General features: G+C 35.1%; 1 protein-coding gene across 1 annotated transcript; it reads right to left on the reverse strand.

Moving 5' to 3' along the window:
* Positions 1–320: 320 nt before the first annotated feature.
* Positions 321–6,662, reverse strand: LOC143570392 (DNA replication licensing factor MCM6-like). Its single transcript, XM_077056053.1, has 16 exons — positions 6,586–6,662; positions 6,239–6,517; positions 5,505–5,667; positions 5,245–5,438; positions 4,973–5,174; positions 4,715–4,792; positions 3,795–4,139; positions 3,116–3,190; positions 2,904–3,044; positions 2,619–2,822; positions 2,385–2,546; positions 1,853–1,908; positions 1,634–1,758; positions 1,431–1,538; positions 1,207–1,337; positions 321–586 (listed from the first exon to the last, which is right to left on the reverse strand). Exons 1-16 carry the CDS (start codon positions 6,654–6,656, stop codon positions 449–451), a joined length of 2,472 nt encoding a protein of 823 aa, XP_076912168.1. The 5' UTR covers positions 6,657–6,662; the 3' UTR covers positions 321–448.
* Between the last annotated feature and the right edge of the window lie 15,408 nt (positions 6,663–22,070).

The raw sequence follows: 22,070 nt of genomic DNA on the forward strand, positions 1-22,070 counted from the left end.
TGTGTCCAGCGCCACGTAACACACATGACCAAGCGCCTCACACGAGTAATCAGTGACAGTTACGAGAGCCGGTGTTAGTTGTGCGTGTTTAATGTCAAATGTTGGTTACTGGTTTGAACGAGTTAAGGTTTCAAACAAACCATGAACACCCATGACTATGTCCTTTGTCGCATCGCGCTTAGCAAAACAGTGTATCACATCATTTTTATTGGGCTTTTTCATTTGACAGTTTTCAACAAAACAATGAACTCCTTTCAAAAGACTATGAAACAAAATCCTTTTTCCTAGTGAAAAAGGTGCATCAACAATAGCATTAACAATAATAATACTAAAAGTAGAAAACATTTATAAGTTCCATCACAACAGATAACTGCATATAGCATTCATCACAGGCTTCACAGTGTCTAGTTTCTTAACCTACCAAACAATTAGTATCCATCAAACTTAATCAACCAATAACATAGTTGGGTGCCACTGCAAGAATCCTGTTGTTCCGAGCAGACCGTCTTCCATTTCCATCATCATCCTCTTGTCCCGCTTCCTCCTCGTCCACCACGATTAAATGCCCTTCCCTTTTTACCAAACTCTGCATCCCTCACAAAGCACGCTTACGTTAAAAAAACGATTAACTTGTTAATTATGACTAAAATAAGAGGTCGAATCACGACACAAAATGAGTCAAATAACTGAATATCTTTGTTTTCGGTTATGCAAATTTTGAATTCGGTTATAACTGAATAACCTGTATTAACCGATTAACCGAATATCAACATTTTTTAAGAAATATCATACATGATATATCCAGTACTAGACAAGTATTAATCTTTGTACAATACTTCAAATAAAAAAATTAGTTACTTAACAAAGAGTTATACCAAATTTACTTATCTGTATACAAAAATAAATTCAAGTAGAAAACTAGACCAAATTAACTTATCTTTATATATTACTTGTAGATTATAATAACAAATAAACTAAATTATTTTAAAAAATGATTTTACAGGATTAAAAATCAATTCGGTTAAATTCAGTTTAGTCGGTTCTTATAACCAAAACCAAACCTAATTCTTATTCGGCTCGATGACACGCTTATCTTATTCGGTTTTGGTTTAAGTTTAAGACTGGATAAAATCCAAACGCGAACCAATGAACAACCCTGCAATCAACCCATTTGTATGTAAACAGGTTACAAACAATTTCTTTTACCTCTATTATAGCTTTAATCTTGGTGATTTCCGCCTTCGCCTCTTTTACGGATGTGTATTTTTCCTTTGCATTCTGCTGATCCACATACCACTGTATCAAATCCCTTTGCCTCATTCCAGCTAGCCCGCTCCCTGAAAAACAACAAAATATATATACATCAACTCGCGTCTAATATTCTAGAGCTCATCATGCTTATAACTAACATAAACAACAATGCTGCATACCTTCACGCGCAACTGTTTCCTCGTGCTGTCTAAGACGCATCACAAGGGCTTGAGTCACCATCTGAAAGTATTCATCTGTTATAACCAGTTTCTTCGCTTCTGCGTTTACTGAAAAAGAAAAACAAGTGTCCACTTTAAAATCATAACAAAAGGAATTAAAAATAATTTTAATAAAATTTTAATTATAATATCCATAGGTTTACCATTTTCGTTTGGATGCTCATTGGTCGCGTCAGCATCTGGCATAGCTTCATCATTTTCTCCATTTTCACCATCTTCTGGAACATCTTCTTGAAACTCGGTCAAATCAATTTCGGTTGACTCGACACTGCAGGTTCGTATACATAATTAGTGACATTTGGTTTGTGCAGTAGACTATTTAACTATTCAACCATTTTACAACTATCAACGTTAAAACATGCCTGATTATTGACGTTTTTAGCAGTTGCGTTGCTAGTTTAACATGACGTGGGTGAACCTGAAACGCAAAACACAATTGACCAAATTTATCATGAGCATGTTATAAGTTGTGTATTACACGGGTTGAATAAATGCATATATTATATACTTGGTAATAAGGATTTAATAATTATAAGACAATATATTGAGTTAAGATATGATTAAACTTGCATATAACTGTATATGTACACCAATTAATACTAATTATATAAGAGCCATAATATTTAAAAGACTTGGTTTGTATAAAAGTTCTAAATAATAAAGATAGTTAATAATTACAACCAAATTAATATATATATATAGACTGCAAAATAATATATAATGGTTATCTGTTTGTTTCATAATAGAATGGAAAAAAGTAAGAAAATTTTAGTAACTTTTTGAAAAAAAAGTCAAAGGGGAAATTTGGGCTGGAAAAATAGATTGTGGAAGCGTAGAATTATGCCACATGGCATCCAAGATACTTTTCTATTAAAGTAGACATACAGAAGATACCTCATCATCTAGGTGACACCTGGCAATTGCTTCTGACAGTCTGATTAATGCCTCCAACTGTCTAACTGTCATGCGATATGCAACTCTACTTCCCGGTGCTGTATCACCTCTACGCAGATTAACATAAGAATCCACCAAAAGTTTTCTAGCATCTGCAGTTAGCTGCATTCAGAGGTTCCATTTTCAGCTAATATATTTATTTGTAAAATGTCATGAAAGAAAAGCAAAATGAACCTTTGGCTTTTTGGTCTTGGCGTATGCAATGTAACGCTTCAATTGTGCAGTTGTGAACATTTTAGAAACCGCAACATCGCCTTTTTTATGCACATCAACAATGTGATTAGCAATATTATAATCTGTTGTGTCATCAGGGTCATCAATCATAACGTAGACCAAGTCAAACCGTGAAAGAATGGCTGGTGGAAGAGCAACATTGTACTGCAGTATTATTTCGAACTTCGTTAACACATTGCAATACATTATAACATATAAATATAACAAATCAAAATATAATGTTACCTTCAACGGTTTGGATTTATCATAACGGCCTCCAGTGGGATTCGCAGCAGCCAAAATTGATGTTCTGGCGTTTAATGTTGCTTGTATTCCTGCTTTTGTAATACTTATTGTTTGTTGTTCCATTGCTTCATGTATTGCAACCTTTAAAGATAATAATTAATAATAATAACATTAAGATATTGCATATATCAAACAGTGAGATAACTTCTTACCTGATCTTTTACATCCATTTTGTCAAACTCATCAATGCAACAAACACCATTGTCAGCAAGCATTAGTGCACCAGCCTGAAACCAGAAACATAGAAAATGTAAAAAATATCTCTGAAAGATCTGGATAGTCAGATGCACAATACATCTTTCGTTGACATGAGATTACTCCGATTTAGCATATTTCAAGGTACATGAAAAAGAACTGTTCTTTTTTAATCTTGTTTCTGTTTTTGTTCATATATCCTAAATTCATGTTCAACTGTTTTTTTATATATCACATAGGCGACTAACGATCCGATTTTTTTCATGAGTTTGAATTAAGGACGTGCTTCTGATTACTTTTCTTGAATATGATAATATATTACTGTTTAATGATGCTAATATTCTGTTCTTTTATACCTAACATCATGTTTTGGTGTTTGTTATATATCACGTAGGCAATAAGGTCATGCTTCTGATTACTTTTCTTTAATACGATAATATATTACTGTTTAATGATGCTAATATTCTGTTCTTTTATCTTATACCTTAACATCATGTTTCGGTGTTTGTTATATATCACGTAGGCAATTAAAGATCCAATTTTTTTCATGGGTTTGAAGCAAAATCTCCAAAAATGGATTTTTTTGGGTCAAAATGCCATCTTTAAAGATTCAAGAACTTTAACAGAAGAATGTACCTCTATACAAAACTCTCCGGTTTCAGGCTCTTTTGCAACAGTGGCAGTCAATCCAGCAGCAGATGAAGATTTTCCAGATGTGTAAACAGATCTAGGAACTAAAGTTGTTGTGTACTTGAGAAACTGAGATTTCGCACAACTGGGATCGCCAACAATGCAGACATTGATGTCGCCTCGAAGATTGATTCCTTCATGAGTAAACTTGTGAACCCCACCCAAAAGCATAAGTAAGATTGCACGCTTGATGTCTTGATGACCATAAACAGCAGGAGCAATACTGTTAACAAGCTCATTGAAAAATTCGGGGGTGTTTCTCATTGCATTAACCTCAGCTTTCTCCTCAGGCTACAATAATAAATGAAATACATGATAAGCATGTTGATTACAAGTTTTTATTGAACCCACCCGTTCAAAGAATATTCTGAGACTACAAGCATAATATCCATGATGAAAAAACACGCTTTAGAACTAACATGTTCTTTTAGGTAGTATGAAACTAATGTTATTAGTATTACAACTCACATTATTTTAGGAGTGCAAACAAGCCTAGACGAGCCCAAGCTTGGCTTGCATCAAGCTCTTTTTCTAAAGCTCAAGCTTGGCTTCTGAATCGTATTTTCAAGCTCGAGCTTGGCTCGTTTATTATTTATATTCAGTTTTTTTTATCAAATTTTATATATAGAAAATATTTTACACACATAATAAATGTTATATATATAATAGGCTCGTTTAAGCTCCCAAGCCAGCGTGATAAGTGAAGCCCAGGCTCGTTGCTCGTTTAAGCTCCTGGGCTCGTTTATTAAACAAGCTAATTTCAAAGTCTTGAGCTCGGCTTGATTTGAGCTTTTGATGAGCCAATCACGAATAGCTCAAGAGCCAGCTTGGTTCATTTGCACCCTTAAAGGTAAGGGAACACCAACCGTGAACTGCTGAATGTCATCATCCTCAGCATCTCTCTTCCTGTTCCTAATGTCAGAATCCCTTCTACCGTCACAGATCTGCATAAAAGTCCATAATTACAATCCATTCAACAAATTCAATGACAGCTTAAAAATGGACACACACATATTTATCAGAGAAGTACGAATCCTGAATATGCATTTTGTGTCATTTGACAACATAATAAACTCTCAAGTTTGCTTCAAAATTAACACGATAGAAAGAGTTAAACCAAAGACCTGCACTGAGTTTGCGATAAACGCAAGCTTATAAGAAAGATCTCTAACTCCCAACGCACGAAGACCTTTAACACCTTCTTGAACACTGCCAGCGCCTGAGCGTTGACTTTGACCACCTTCTCTGCGAACCTCTGCTCTTTCTCCCGGAGCCGCCAATGCCAAAATATCAGGTATCACAACCACAGTGCCGGTAAAAATGACCCTGCAAAAGTTATTTTAGTTAACATATTAAATGATAAGCATCAAATTAGAAATTAGATTGAATAGCATACGTGTCACCGGCTCGAGCCTGCTCAACAATATCATGGCGCAGAATAACATCCAACGACCTCGGTAACGATCCTGCGGGTATTTCTTTTGATGTTTCCTGCATTCTAACCCTCTGCCAATCTGCAAACTTGCTTTCTTGTCTCAAAAGTGTCCACCTTCCTTTCTTTGAGCATGTAGCATTCATGCATATCAAAGGCTGCATATTATATGACAATCAGTAAACAAATAAATCAATTTTATCCAACAAAAGCAGCATTCATACCTCAGTGTACTTGTACTGCTGCTCAACATTTTTAACAATGGTCCCACATTCTAAGCACTTGAAAGTGCCTTGGATGAGTTCAGGCCTAACCTCACTTGTTCTGGTCACCACACCTGTTACTGATACTAGCCTACCTATCTCAGAAGTACTCAACTCTCTCAATCTGTAAACCAAAATATATATTAAAAAATAAATTTTGTTTTCTTTTATTTATCCGTAATCCACAAGTAGGGGTGAGCAGAAAACTGAATTGACCGAATCGAAACTGAATTAATCGAAAAAACCACACCGAAGCATTAACCGAATGTTAATTTTTTGTTTTTTTGAAAAACAGAAAAATTTCGGTTTCGATTCGGTTATCCATTTTTAAAAAACCGAAACGATTAACGATGATAAAGATTATCAAGATGATGAGGAATGGACTAAACTTTTAAGCTAAATAAATAAGATGATGAATGAAGAGAGACTAAACTTTTGATGCTTTAAAATTTTTAAACTCTATTTAGCAACTTAGTATTCATTCATAGTTCCACGTATATACACGTGGACTTTGGTACTTAAACAAAGTATGCATTTTCATTTTTAATTTTTTTTTTTTGCAATGCCAACAAATAATTGAAAAGTAACTGAACCGAATACCGAACGGTTTGCATATTCAAATAACCGATTACTTTGGTTTCGGTTTGGGTTTCGCCTAATAAGCGAACCGTGCTCAGCCTTATCCACAAGCGTACCTTTTAATGATAGGAAGATTGTGAAATGCAATGTTGATATCCTTATTGGGGTTGTCGTCGGTTATAAACGTGGGGTTCTGTCCCATCACAAACCGCTTACAGGCGTTCTTCAGGTAGGGTTCAAACCTCAAATAGTCTTCAGAAATGGCTTTCTGAAGGGACTCTCTGGTCATGACATGGGAGAAATCGATAAACATGGAGTTGGACTCGTTGGGTCTCACGGCTGCGATCTCCGATTCGTAAAAGGGTGCCTCTCGGGAACTCGGGTCAACCTTGAAGCTGTAACAATGAAAGCATTATTACTAACCCACCCTAATTCATTAATAACAGAGTCTGAGACTGAGTACCTTCTGAGGAAATCTAAGAAGTGGTTTTCGACGCTGGCGGCTTGCTCGTCGATGAAGTAGGCGCCGTCCATCTTGCTCTCAAGCTGGAAGACAAATTGATGTGATTTCAATTGTTGTGTGGATGGCTTTATGTATCTAACGCATTTTGGCGGGGAAATAGACAGGGGTTTCCCGCCATCTCTCAAGGGTTATTGGGCCGGACCGAAACTGTTGAATCTAACTTTAGCCCAACTAATATTGCATGTACGAATGACTAGTATACTTTTAAACTAAACTGGTGTGTTTGCGTTACGCGGGAACCCATATATTTTAAACGCGGATATACAAATACATCATAACGACTATTACTTTGACACAATAAAAAGAAAAGAGTTTATCTAAATATCAAAAGAACTTGGTCAATACGGTTCATTACGGTATCAATGTAGAACTGACAATTGGTATATAACTTACGATATAAAAAACACTCTATTATAGTATTATGAACACAACTCCGTTTTCAACCAAACTTATATACTATTACGATTACACCTCCGTTTTAACATCGTGGTATAGATTAAAATAAACATTTCATAATTACATACCAAAAGAATTAAAAACATAGTATGTTAACCATTAAAACCTTGAAAACTTTGAGGGAGTAAATTGCAAAGTAAACAAAGTTTAAAAAAAGATAATATTAGGGATCAAACTAATATAGTTTAAAACTTTAGAAGATTAACTTAAAACAATATAAAACTTGAGGGACTGAAAATGTCAAAGTCTTTACTTTACTATAGCAGCAATGTTTGCTTTAATATATTGGATAATTCTTTTTTGACCAATTAATAATAATAATCTATATCTATAATATATATAAACGAAACCTTTTAAAGCTCTCTGGTTACTCCTTAAATTCTCTCAAGTAACTAGATTGTTTTATTTGTAAATAGAGGTTTCTCATGCATTTGACCCGAATTCACGGGTATGGGTCTCACCAAACCTAGATAGCTCTTAAACGGGTTATAACATCTCATTAAATTAAAATTTAATCTTACCAAATATTTGATATGAAAATCCATAAAATAGGTATATACTAAAATTTAATATACGATTTTTTTTAAATATATTATTTATAATTAAGAAACAATTTTATAGTAAGAAAATAAGCGGGTCACAGGTCACCGAATCCATATCGCTTTTAAACGGATTATAACATATCATTTATTTGTGAAACTTTTTCATCATCAAACCGTAATTACATTATTAAACTTCTTACAATAAAATAAAATAAAATTCAAAAACTAAAAATGTAAAACATCTCCCATAATATGGAGGATAAAACCTAGTAATAACAATAATAATAACAATTCCACATTACAAGATTCAGCGAAACGTGAATTCAAAAATTAAGTTAGAATGAAAAATATCTTTTTAGCTTAAGTTTTTTTCCTATTTTTCTTAAAACAAAAAAAATTTGGATTTTAATAATCCTAATTTTTTTTTTTGCAGTTTATCAATTATGATATTCTTTTATAAAAACAAAATTGCCACAAATCCCATGTTTTACCCTATTTTTTTCTCATTCAACACCCGTTAAAAAAAACTAGATTGTTTTATTTGTTAATAGAGGTTTCTCATGCATTTGACCCGAATTCACGGGTATGGGTCTCACCAAACCTAGATAGCTCTTAAACGGGTTATAACATCTCATTAAATTAAAATTTAATCTTACCAAATATTTGATATGAAAATCCATAAAATAGGTATATACTAAAATTTAATATCCGATTTTTTTTAAATATATTATTTATAATTAAGAAACAATTTTATAGTAAGAAAATAAGCGGGTCACAGGTCACCGAATCCATATCGCTTTTAAACGGATTATAACATATCATTTATTTGTGAAACTTTTTCATCATCAAACCGTAATTACATTATTAAATTTCTTACAATAAAATAAAATAAAATTCAAAAATAAATATTAAAAAACTAAAAATGTAAAACATCTCCCATAATATGGAGGATAAAACCTAGTAATAACAATAATAATAACAATTCCACATTACAAGATTCAGCGAAACGTGAATTCAAAAATTAAGTTAGAATGAAAAATATCTTTTTAGCTTAAGTTTTTTTCCTATTTTTCTTAAAACAAAAAAAAATTTGGATTTTAATAATCCTAATATTTTTTTTTTGCAGTTTATCAATTATGATATTCTTTTATAAAAAGAATTGCCACAAATCCCATGTTTTACCCTATTTTTTTCTCATCCAACACCCGTTAAAAACTAGATTGTTTTATTTGTTAATAGAGGTTTCTCATGCATTTGACCCGAATTCACGGGTATGGGTCTCACCAAACCTAGATAGCTCTTAAACGGGTTATAACATCTCATTAAATTAAAATTTAATCTTACCAAATATTTGATATGAAAATCCATAAAATAGGTATATACTAAAATTTAATATCCGATTTTTTTTAAATATATTATTTATAATTAAGAAACAATTTTATAGTAAGAAAATAAGCGGGTCACAGGTCACCGAATCCATATCGCTTTTCAACGGATTATAACATATCATTTATTTGTGAAACTTTTTCATCATCAAACCGTAATTACATTATTAAATTTCTTACAATAAAATAAAATAAAATTCAAAAATAAATATTAAAAAACTAAAAATGTAAAACATCTCCCATAATATGGAGGATAAAACCTAGTAATAACAATAATAATAACAATTCCACATTACAAGATTCAGCGAAACGTGAATTCAAAAATTAAGTTAGAATGAAAAATATCTTTTTAGCTTAAGTTTTTTTCCTATTTTTCTTAAAACAAAAAAAAATTTGGATTTTAATAATCCTAATATTTTTTTTTTGCAGTTTATCAATTATGATATTCTTTTATAAAAAGAATTGCCACAAATCCCATGTTTTACCCTATTTTTTTCTCATCCAACACCCGTTAAAAACTAGATTGTTTTATTTGTTAATAGAGGTTTCTCATGCATTTGACCCGAATTCACGGGTATGGGTCTCACCAAACCTAGATAGCTCTTAAACGGGTTATAACATCTCATTAAATTAAAATTTAATCTTACCAAATATTTGATATGAAAATCCATAAAATAGGTATATACTAAAATTTAATATCCGATTTTTTTTAAATATATTATTTATAATTAAGAAACAATTTTATAGTAAGAAAATAAGCGGGTCACAGGTCACCGAATCCATATCGCTTTTCAACGGATTATAACATATCATTTATTTGTGAAACTTTTTCATCATCAAACCGTAATTACATTATTAAATTTCTTACAATAAAATAAAATAAAATTCAAAAATAAATATTAAAAAACTAAAAATGTAAAACATCTCCCATAATATGGAGGATAAAACCTAGTAATAACAATAATAATAACAATTCCACATTACAAGATTCAGCGAAACGTGAATTCAAAAATTAAGTTAGAATGAAAAATATCTTTTTAGCTTAAGTTTTTTTCCTATTTTTCTTAAAACAAAAAAAAATTTGGATTTTAATAATCCTAATATTTTTTTTTTGCAGTTTATCAATTATGATATTCTTTTATAAAAAAAAAATTGCCACAAATCCCATGTTTTACCCTATTTTTTTCTCATTCAACACCCGTTAAAAAAAACTTAACTCTGTTATATGTATGTTTTCCTAATTTTCAAACTAATGTTTTAGGCCTTTAGATCGTAAAATGATATGAATTAATTAATGTAAAACTTCCTTGAAACGATAAGAAAAGGTGGGAGTGGTGGCAAGAAATTTCTTTTAGATGAGATTATTATTGGTTAACTGTAAAAAATTATTGAATTATTAAAAATCAAATTTTCTATTTTTTTGACGGACTGTTTTATTCCTTTTATCCAACTTCTGTTCATTTTTGTTCCTCATTTCGAACCTACAGAGAAGATGGAAACAATTCAAACTAGAGTTTGCTCCATCAAAACAAGTGTTTCATAAAATCATGAAATATAGATGCCTTATATGGTGAAAATTAAATGTTGAAAATTCTATAAATGTGCCCAGGGATGCAACTAGCAACCAGATTATGATTAAGCATGTAACCGAATGTCATGGAGCTAATAATTATGTAGCTACACCAAAGTATGTCATGCCATGTTCTTCGACATCATGGGGCGTATTATCGGGTAGCTACACCAAATATGTCATATTCTTGGATGTCATGGGACGATATTTAAGGTAACTCAAACAAAGTATCACAAAAGCATGTTCCCATTTATCACAAAGCGTTTTATATGATAGCTCAACAAAAGTATAGCATGTCGTGTTGCCGATCTTCATATACTGAATTTTAGGGGAACTCAACCAAAAGAATTTCATAACCTATTGTGAGGTGCCTAGTGATTTGAAGAACACTACTCAGGTATGCTGAAACATTTGGGTTTACTAGCTACTAGTGCATCTTATCTGGTAGAGCCTCAGCGATTAAGGAATTTAATGCAGTGAAGGTACTTACACCTCTTTATGTACCCCTACCTAAGAGTTGCAGCCACTAACAGATAAGCACATGACATGTACTAACGAATTAAAGACCAGAGACAATCCTCGACCGAAACCACTTCTGGCCCATTACACCTAAATAAGCCCGACTTTGCCCATATGAAATCCAGTCTTCAATACTTGGCCATTAAGGAGTTCCTCCTCTCCTATAAAAGGAAGCATCCACCTCTAATACATGCATCTGATCCATCCCCATCGCTAACATCTTCTTGGATTTCTCTCTACCTTGATAGTCTTACCATGCCTACTTGTTTAGGACCCTTTATCGAACGAGGGAAGGTCGAGCTCTATTCCACCTTCATCCCTAAACTCCGTCCTTAACCCTTTACTTTACTAAACTAGGGATGATTGGACTCGGGTTCCACCTTCATCCTTAAGCTTTGTCCTTAACCTTTTACCTTACCGAACTAGGGGAGGTTGGACACTCGGACCCTATTCCATCTTCATCCCTAAGCTTCATCCTTAACCCTTTACCCTGTGGAACCAAGGAAGGTCGGATCATATTCCACCTTTGTCCATAAGTTTCATCCTTAACCATTTACCTTACCAGACTAGGGAAAGTCAGACACTATTCCACCTTAACCTTCTCCAGTTTAGGAGCCCTTTACATAGCCTAACCTTCTTCGGGTTAGAAGTTCTATTTACATCATCTTAACCTTCCTGATACTGGGGGTTCCATTTACATCATCTTAACCTTTCCCAGATTGAGAATTCCTTTTACATCATTTTAACCTTCCCCGGATTAGGGATTCCCTTTACATCATCTTATCCTTCTCCAAGTAGGGGTTCCCATCACTACATAAGCCACACCATCTTCCCCGACTTCTCTATTGCTCATACGTATTGTTATATATATATATATATGGGGACTCAAAGATAAGCTCGTATCATCGACTTTGGTTTAACTAGATGGGGACTCAAATTAGATATGGGAAACCTTGGCGACAAAGATTACGCAAGTGATGAAGGAGACTTTTGGGGTCACAACAGGAAAGGCAAGTTGTCATAAGGAGTTTTGGCGGTGGAATAAGATAGTGCAAGACAAGATCAGGGATAAACAAGGAAGTTTTAGGGAGCTTATGAGGTGCACAGATGAGAGGGAACGAGTCGGATTGAGGGAGATGTACAAAAGGGCCAAGAAATAGACGAAAAAGGTAGTGTTAAAAGCAAAGAACACAGCCTATAAACGGATGTATGAACGTTTGGAAACAAAGGAGGGGGAACACGATACGTTTAAGATTGCAAAGCTAGGGAGCACAGAAGGCAAGATCTAGGCGGCGTGAAGTTTATAAAAGGTGAGGATGGGCGTGTATTAGTCAAGGATCATGACATCAGGTTGAGATGGCAAACCTACTTTTACAACCTTTTCAACAGTGGCAGTGCTCACCAACAACAAAATGGCAACACAATTGTATATCTACGGAATAATTGCTATGATCGACGTATCACTCAAGAAGAGGTGAGGAATGCATTTAAGAAGATGGGAAAGGCTAAGGAAGTTGGCCCAGACAACATACCAATCGAGGTGTGGAAGTGTTTGGGAGAGGAAGGAGTTATATGGTTAACTACTTTGTTTAACGCTATTTTAAAAACCGTTAACATGCCGGATCAAGGGAGACGTAGTGTCGTAGTCCGTATTTATAAGAAGAAAGGAGACGCACAATGTTGTGGTAATTACAGAGGTATCACGCTACTAAGCCACACTATGAAGCTATGGGAAAGAGTTATTGAGGCTAGACTTAGATGGGAAACTCAGGTATCAGTGAATCAATTTGGTTTTATGCCCGGACGGTCAACTACAGAGGCGATACACATCCTAAGAAGATTAACTGAAAAGTATAGAGAGAGAAAGCGTAACCTACATATGGTGTTCATTGACCTAGAAAAGGTGTACGATAGTGTTCCACGCCGATTTCTCTGGGATAGCCTTGAGGGTAGAGGGGTTTCTGGGAAATACATAGAGATAATTAAGGATATGCATTCCAAGTCTGAAACAAGTGTTTGTGCGCCTGTGGGTGATACTGACTTCTTCCCCATGGAGGTAGGCCTTCATCAGGGTTCATCGTTAAGCCCGTTTCTTTTCGCAGTAGTCCTAGACGAGTTGTCAAAGTCAATCCAGGAGCCTATTCCTTGGTGCATGCTCTTCGTAGATGATATTGTTTTGATTGCCGAGAGTAAACAAGATCTCAACATGAGACTAGAGGAGTGGCGAGCTGCTTTAGAGAGTAAAGGTTTAAAGATTAGTCGGTCAAAGACCGAGTATCTTTATTGTGACTTTGGTGGGGTAAACGATGATGAGGACGTCCAAATCACCATTGAAGGCCAAGAGGTTCCGCTGTCAACCAAGTTCCAATACTTAGGATCGTTTGTACAAAATGATAGGGGCATAGATAGTGATGTAGTCCATCGTGTCCAGAAAGGATGGTGTAGATGGAGAGCTGCCACAGGGGTATTGTGTGACAGGAGGTTCCCAATTAAATTAAAGGGAAAGTTTTATAAGGTTGCGGTTAGACCTGCGATGCTATACGGAACAGATTGTTGGGCCATCAAAAAGACACATGCGCGTAAGTTTGAGGTAGTAGAGATGAGGATGCTAAGGTGGATGTGTGGCCACACAAGGTTAGACCGAATAAGAAACGAGGTGTTTTGAGATAGACTAGAGGTAGCTAGTATATCAGATAAAAAAAGAGAGGGCAGATTGAGATGGCTTGGACATGTAAAAAGAAGACAACAAACGACTCCCGTTAGATCAGTGGAAACTATCTTTGTAGAAGGGAGAAGGAGTAGAGGTAGACCCAAACTGACTTGGGATGAGAGAATTAGGTATGATTTGCTAGATTAGCACCTCTCTGAGGACATGGTTCAGGATAGGACTTCCTGGAGACGTAGAATTAAGGTTAGGAACTTGTAGGAGGAGGGGTTATCTCTTGTTATAACTTGTATTATATTATTTTCATTATTAGTATTTTCATTTTCTATTTATTTTTATTATTTTTATCATCATTACTATTATTATTAATATTAATATTATTATTATTATTATTATTATTGTTGTTGTTGTTGTTATTATTATTATTATTATTATTATTATTTAGTCTATCTATTATAGAGGTTGTCTAAATATACCACTAGTTTATTGTCTCTAGTATAGTATTTATATACTACTATTTTCTTTTATTTTATATCATTGTAACATTTGAGCCAAAACAAGATACACCTCAGTACGTATTTACCGATTAAGCAAATAAACGCCTTTTGCGTAACAAACGAACGATTAACCGAACGGGTCGGGTTATGACCCAGATATCTCGGGGGGCCATCTATAAGTGATATACGTTTAATACAAGCTAAAACATTAGAAATATGACCTTAGTTTGATAGCAAACAAGTTAAACGAAAATATGCTCGTTTAACTACCCGCTATAGATTTAAACGCGAATGATAGTTACAAACCAAGCATTGTATCATCCGATAAGCCGAAAAAGACTTACCAAACACTTATTTGAATTGTTTTAAGCGATCCGTGAAAATATTTTTGATTTTTACAAATATATAGTATGTTTTTATAATTTTACACAAAACTAGCCGAAAAACACTTGTTTTCGCGCTGTTAACGCACCCGATAAGTTTTTCGCGCCAAAAACCAAACCCGAACTAAATTTGGACCGGGCTTCTTGTATTTGGGCTTGAGAAACCAGATTAATGGGTCAAAACAGCCCAGAGGGGAGGCCCATGGACTTTCGATCGGACAGCCCACCCCCACCCCCCATTCTTTTATAAAACTTGTTTGGGAAGCTTGTTTATCCAATTTGGTTTATAAAAACTGAGGTCCAAGAAGTTGCAAGCTGAAATTCAAGAAAACCTTCAAACCCTAAGGTAAAGAGCTTAAATAAGTAGCTTTTGAACTTGTTTAAACTTGTTTAATACCATAAAAACATGTCTTGGTTACTAAAAATCATTCCTAACCGTGTAAAAATCCTAAAAATGGTCCATAAACATGTTTTGATCATACACATGGTAAGGAACCTGTTTTGATAGTTTTTTTGGCCATAAACACGGATTAAAGGGTTGAAACGGCGTTTTTACGCTTCAAAAGTTCGTTTTTGTGCACTAGCCGAAACCCTAAGTTAAGGGCTGTTATGTTGATGAAATATTTATTGGTTTGTGATATAGGACTTGTACCTAGCTTGCTTTGAAGCACAAGAACCTGAAAACTTCATTAAAAAGTCGGAAACGAGCCAAACCCGCTAAGGTAATGCCGAAACACTCGCTTACGGGCTATTTAGGTTAAGGTTGTGATGTGCACATTGTTAGGCCTTGAAATTTTTCTGGGACATCAGGGATCATGTCAATGAGTCCCTGTTTATATTTTGTAATTTTTCGACCATCCGAGAATATTTGGCGAATTTATTACCGAATTGGGACGTTTATTTGGGAAAAATAGCTAAAGTACTTCAAAAATTATGAAAATTTTCTGGGAACCCAGATTTGATGTATTTTGATCACATATGATATTTGGGATCATTTGGAGAAGTTTAAAGGTGTTTTGTTTATTTGCGTTCGTGTGAATTTTTATAGCCGAATTTTGGCTGAAAAGAATATCGCACTACCTTTTTACATTCTGGAATTGATACAGGTTGATTTGGGACATGATTTGAGCATTTAGGAATTTTTGTGGAATTTTTGGAAATTGTTTGGGGTAAACGAACGATTTTCAGGCAAAATATAGCTGATAAAATGAATTTTTATAAATTAATAAATCAGTAAATAAATTCTAGAAATATTTTTATTAAAATCTACATATTTTAATTGATAAGTGGTTAAATTTTCATAATTTAATGATTAACGTTTAATTAATTATGCTAATTTGAATATTAGCGGACGTTTTTCATTTTTCATTCGGTCCTTACTTCCCAAAGCAAAGGTTTTTTTAGGTTTACTTTGGAAAGGCGCTAAACAGGCCTATAGGTTCGCCTTTCTATTTATAATAGAAGAAGTCTAATAGAATGTCCTTTCTTCCTAGATGCTTTTCATAGCTATCCGATGATCCTGTAACTACCGCTGCCGATGCCGAAGTGCTTCCTTCATCGTCTCAAGTAGGGGATTAGGCCCTGCTTCCAAGGCTGATAGGATTCCACTCAACTCATCAGTCTTAGGCCATAATTTGTAGTTTATGTTTTTTTTTACCTTTGGTAGTCACGGGAGACATTCTGCATCCTGTCATAGCCTGGTGTGACGCGGGGAACCCCTCCCCCCCGCTTAGTCCACCAGGGCGGCCCCTTCCTCTTCCTCAAGAAGAGACGCTGCCAATCCCGGAGCCTGCCCCCATCATTATCCCACAATTGCCGCACATTCAACATAGCGTTCGGACTCATGTGCCTTCCAGAACCAGGGGTCTTCGAGCCTGCTGCGTACGATTAGCCAGCCTTGCGGCGGCAAAAGGATTCTAAGCATAACCAAATGATTGTTTAGCCAATGATGGATTCCGAGCCACGGAATGAATCGAGGAACTAAGGACGTTTCCAATACCGATAGCAGCTCCCGCTGAAGCAATTGTAGCAGCTCCGGCCCCTATTAGTTTTGCACCTTCTAACATCTCGAGTTGATCACAGTTTTTATAAAAAACGACAAGTTCGCGACTAATGAACCTGCGAAAATATCAAAGTACCAAGAGTGATCAAAAATCATATTTTTGAACTAATTAAGTAAAAACGAACTTTTCTATGAAAAACCTGGACAATCCGGATGGATTGTGCGCGTTCCTTCTTAAATCAAACTGAATAAACGGAAACGGGCCCCGTGGCTAATCCGGGACCCCAGTATGTGATCTTTCTTTATACCTTAATCATGTTATTAACCAATACATTTACCCAAGCTTATTTTCCCATAACTGTTTTCTGAGCGCTGTGAACGAGCAACTTGGCCCCGCTGGGAAAACGGGAATCTGAGCCAAGTTCGGTTTTAAGTATTAAATATTGAACAACATCACAACCTAAGCCTGTTGCCACTTTCTGGGCGTTCCAGCTACACCCAGATTAGTTATACAGCCCAGATTAGTATTGAGATTATAATAATATTAAAATATTAATATTATTATAATATTGATTATAGGAACTACTGATAGCGGACCGAACAAACCACTAGCTGATACAGTACTGAATATCTACTAAACTGTGAGTTTCATGACCCCACTTTTAAACTGTTTTACGAACTTTTTGAGTGAAAAGCATGTTTGCTTATATCTATATACTTATCTGAAACATGTGATGATGTGAATTATCTAAGTGCTAACACACGAAAGTCCCCACGATCACAGTGATTAACTTAGAGCCGGTGGCTTGTGAATGGTACTATTGGTTTGACAAACCCAGGCGGGGACAACACGGTTGCTGAGACATTATCCAGTTTGCACATGTCCATATATATATTTTTTTTACGAACCAGCTATGTAGTGTTAGACATAGCTACCGGGGCATGTTATGGGCGGAAAGGGGCCACAGTGGTTGATTGAGCGTGGGAAATGGAGGCACGCAGCACGAACAGTCTAGGCTTCACTGTAGCTTAGCATAATTACATCACATACATCATTTACATGCATACATACTTATTTCATCATTACAAGTGTTAACTTGTGAATACTCATTACTGTTTTCTTGAAACTCGTGAAACTCACCAACTCTAGTAGTTGACCCGTTTTAAACTGATTTTCAGGTGTACCTAAATCGCAATGATTGGGTGATCTGTCACTTGCCTGATGTGTGTGGTTGATGCTATGTGAATAGAAGTAAAGGCGTTAGTAGTAAGAACGTTTAGTTAACGAACTAGTTTTGTTTGTACCACCTAGACTGTAAAACAATGATAGAACGAAGAAATGTAATATAATGTAAATTAGTTTGTAATGTTTCTTTATAAACAATGTGTTGATACCAGAGGTGTATGTTACATTCCCGTGTTACGCTTCCGCATTGTGCTAGTCGGGGTATGACAATCATTTTTTTTATCCACTTATTTTTGAGCTGGGGGTCTCACTGGAAGTAAACTCTCTATCCTTAGGGACAGAGGTAAGGGGTGTCTACATCCGACCCTCCCCATATGTCACACCCCGACTAGCACAATGCGGAAGCGTAAAACGGGAATGTAACAGTTGATTGTATAGTGTATACACGTAAATATACAACACAAAAAAATGGGCGGTTATTCAGCTCTGATACCAACTTCTGTCACACCCCGACTAGCACAATGCGGAAGCGTAAAATGGGAATGTAACAGACACATTTGGTATCAACACATTGTTTGTAAAGAAACATCACAAATTAATTTACAATATTTTACAATTCATTGTTCTATCATTGTTTTACAGACTAGGCGATACAAACAAAACTAGTTCGTTAACTATACGGTCTTACTACTATCGCCCTTGCTTCTATTCACATAGCATCAACCACACATCTTGGGCAAGTAACAGATCACCAAATCATTCCGATTTAGGTACACCTCTAAAGAAGTTTAAAACGGGTCAACTACTAGAGTTGGTGAGTTTCACGAGTTTCAAGAAAACAATAATGAGTATTCACAAGTTAACACTTGTAATCATGAAATAAGTATGTATGTATGTATGTATGTATGTAAATGATGTAATTATGCTAAGCTATAGTGAAGCCTTGACTATATGTGCTGCGTTCATCCATTTCCCACGCTTAATCAACCACTGTGGCCCCTTTCCGCGCACAACATGCCCCAAGTAGCTATGTCTAACACTACATAGCGTGTTGTATAATTATGGTTATGTGCAAACGGGGTAAAGTCTCAGCAATACATGCCGGCTCCGTTTGGGTTTGTCAAACCAATAGTACTATTCACAAGCCACCGGCTCGAAGTTAATCACTGTGTTAGTGGGGACTTTCGTGTGTTAGCACTTAGATAATTCACATCAATACATGTTTCAGGTATGTATATGTAATCAAACATGCTTTTCACCCCAAAAGTTCGTAAAACTGTTTAAAGAGTGGGGTCATGAAACTCACGGTTTAGTAGATAATCAGTACTGTATCAGCTCGTGGTTTGTTCGGTCTGCTATCAGTAGTTCCTATAATCAATATTATAATAATATTAATATTTTAATATTATTATAATCTCAATACTAAACTGGGCTGTATAACTAATCAGAGTGTAGCTGGAATGCCCAGAGATTGGCAATAGGCTTAGGTTGTGATGTTGTTTAATGTCTAATACTTAAAACTGAACTTGGCTCAGATTCCCGTTTTCCCGGCCGGGCCAAGTTGTTCGTTTACGCGTTCAGAAAATAGTTATGGAAAAAAATCTTGGGTAAATGTATTGGTTAATAAAATGATTAAGTTATAAAGAAGGATCACATACTGGGGTCCTGGATTAGCCACGGGGCCCGTTTCCGTTTATTCAGTTTGATTTGAGAAGAAACGCGCACAATCCACCCTGATTGTCCAGGTTTCTCATAGAAAAGTTCGTTTTTACCTAATTAGTCCAAAAATATGATTTTTGATCACTCTTTGTGTCTTGACATTCCCGCAGATTCGTTAATCGCGAACTTGCCGGTTTTTATAGAAACTGAATTTGTTTAATATTCAAATTAGCATAATTAATTAACCATTAATCATTAAATTATGAAAATTTAGCCACTTATCAATTAAAATATGCAGATTTTTATAAAAATTGTTCTGGAATTATTTACTAATTTATAAAAATTCATTTTATCAGCTATATTTCGCCTGAAAATCGTCCGTTTACCCCAAACAATTTCCAAAAATTCCACAAAAATTCCTGAATACTTAAATCATGTCCCGAAACAACCTGTATCAATTCCAGAATGTAAAAAGTTCGTGCAATATTTTTTTCGGCCCAAATTCGGCTATAAAAATTCACACGAACGCATATACACAAAACACCTTTAGACTTATCCAAATGATCCTAAAATTCATATGTGATCAAAATACATCAAATATGAGTTTCCAGAAAAAATTCATAATTTTTGAAGTATTTTAGCTATTTTTCTCAAATAAACGTCCCAATTCGGTAATAAATTCGCCAAATATTCTCGGATGGTAGAAAAATTACCAAATTTAAACAGGGACTCAATGACATGGTCCCTGATATCTCTGAAAAATTTAAAGGCCTAATAATATGTACATCACAAGCTTAACCTAAACAGCCCGTAAGCGAGTGTTTCGGCATTACCTTAGCGGTTTTGGTTCGTTTCCGCCTTTCTAATCAACTTTTCAAGCTCTTGTGCTCCTATGTAGGATAGGTATAGGTCCTATATCACAAACCAAGCAGGTTTCATCAATAGAAAAACCCTTTAACTTAGGGTTTCGGCTAGTGCACAAAAACGAACTTTTGAACCGTAAAAACGCCGTTTCAACCATTTAATCCGTGTTTATGGCCAAAAAAATTATCAAAACAGGTTCCTTACCATGTGTATGATCAAAACATATTTATGGACCATTTTTAGGATTTTTACATGGTTAGGAATGATTTTTAGCAATTAAGACATGATTTTATGGTATTAATCAAGGTTAGACAAGTTTAAAAGCTACTTATTTAAGTTGTTACCTTAGGGTTTAGGAAGATTTTTGGAAAAGTGACTTGCAGCTACTTGGACTCCAGTTTTTTATCAAGTGAAATGAATGAAAAGCTTAGGTAACAAGTTTTATAAAAAAAATGGGGGTGGGTTTACTAGGCCGATCGGAATTCCTTATGGGCCCATTTTGGGCTGTTTTGGCCAAATTTTTTGATTTCTCAAGCCCAAATACGAAAATCCCAGTCCAAATTTAGTTCGGGTTCAGTTTTTGGCGCGAAAAACTTATCGGGTGCGTTAAACAGTGCGAAAACGTGTGTTTTTCGGCTAGTTTTGAGTAAAATTATAAAACATACTATATGTTTGTAAAAATCAAAAATATTTTCACTGATCGCTTAAAACATTTCAAATAAGTGTTTAGTAAGTCTTTTTCGGCTTATCGGATGATACAATGCTTGGTTTGTAACTATCTTTCGCGTTTAAATCTATAGCGGGTAGTTAAACGAGCATATTTTCGTTTAATTTGTTTGCTATCAAACTAAGACCATATTTCTAATATTTTAGCATATATAGATCGTATATCACTTATAGATGGCCCCCGGAGATATCTGGGTCATAACCCGACCCGTTCGATTAATCGTTCGTTTGTTACGCAAAAGGCGTTTATTTGCTTAATCGGTAAATACGTACTGAGGTGTACCTTGTTTTGGCTCAAATGTCACACTAGACCTTACAGATAGCTTTAGTTATTTGTGGGATATGCTGGGTATGATTGTTGTTGTTGTTTACAACCATACTAATGTTGAGCATCGGAGGGTGGTTACCGAGGCACTCCTCGGGACTCCCTCTAATGAGTTTCTTTCTATGGCAGGTTCATCCAGAGCTTGGGAATGGGTTGACCAGCTCATACATTTGGAAGGTCCAAACCCGAATGATGGGTACCTCTACACGAATCTTATTAATAAGTGGGATATAATGACCAGTAAACAGTCACTCCCCTAAGGGGTACTCGAAGGTACCTTTGTGGACAACCTGGTGATAGTATGAAATTTTCTATGTTTTCTTGTTCATACCTTAAAGTATCAACACTTGCTGAACTAATATATTATTTCTTTATGTAAGATTTCCGCTCCGTAATAATCATAGGCGGTTGTACTACTATATTGGCAATTGCTAGACCATCTGTCGTTGCACACCCATCTTATATTATATTAAACTACACTATGTATTTGAAGATACTATTTTTATAGGGAAAATCTCATATAATAGTAACCTACTTTTAAAAGTGTTTTAATTAGGTCACTGATGCATATTTTCTTCAAATCGAGTCACTAAATCTTCAGATCAAGTCTCACTGATTTTTTGTGCGTCAAGAAAGAAATGGAAGA

Source organism: Bidens hawaiensis, unplaced genomic scaffold (assembly GCF_021521415.1).
Source record: "Bidens hawaiensis isolate Kalapana, Puna unplaced genomic scaffold, B.hawaiensis_p1.1 tig00001269_1, whole genome shotgun sequence".
NCBI lineage: Eukaryota > Viridiplantae > Streptophyta > Magnoliopsida > Asterales > Asteraceae > Bidens > Bidens hawaiensis.

Coding starts and splice junctions, on each gene's coding strand:
- LOC143570392 (XM_077056053.1), bottom strand. CDS start 6,656: ATGGACGGCGCCTACTTCATCGACGAGCAAGCCGCCAGCGTCGAAAAC. Junction 5,439..5,504: donor AGCAGTACAAGTACACTGAG/GTATGAATGCTG, acceptor TATAATATGCAG/CCTTTGATATGCATGAATGC. Junction 3,045..3,115: donor AAATGGATGTAAAAGATCAG/GTAAGAAGTTAT, acceptor TTATCTTTAAAG/GTTGCAATACATGAAGCAAT.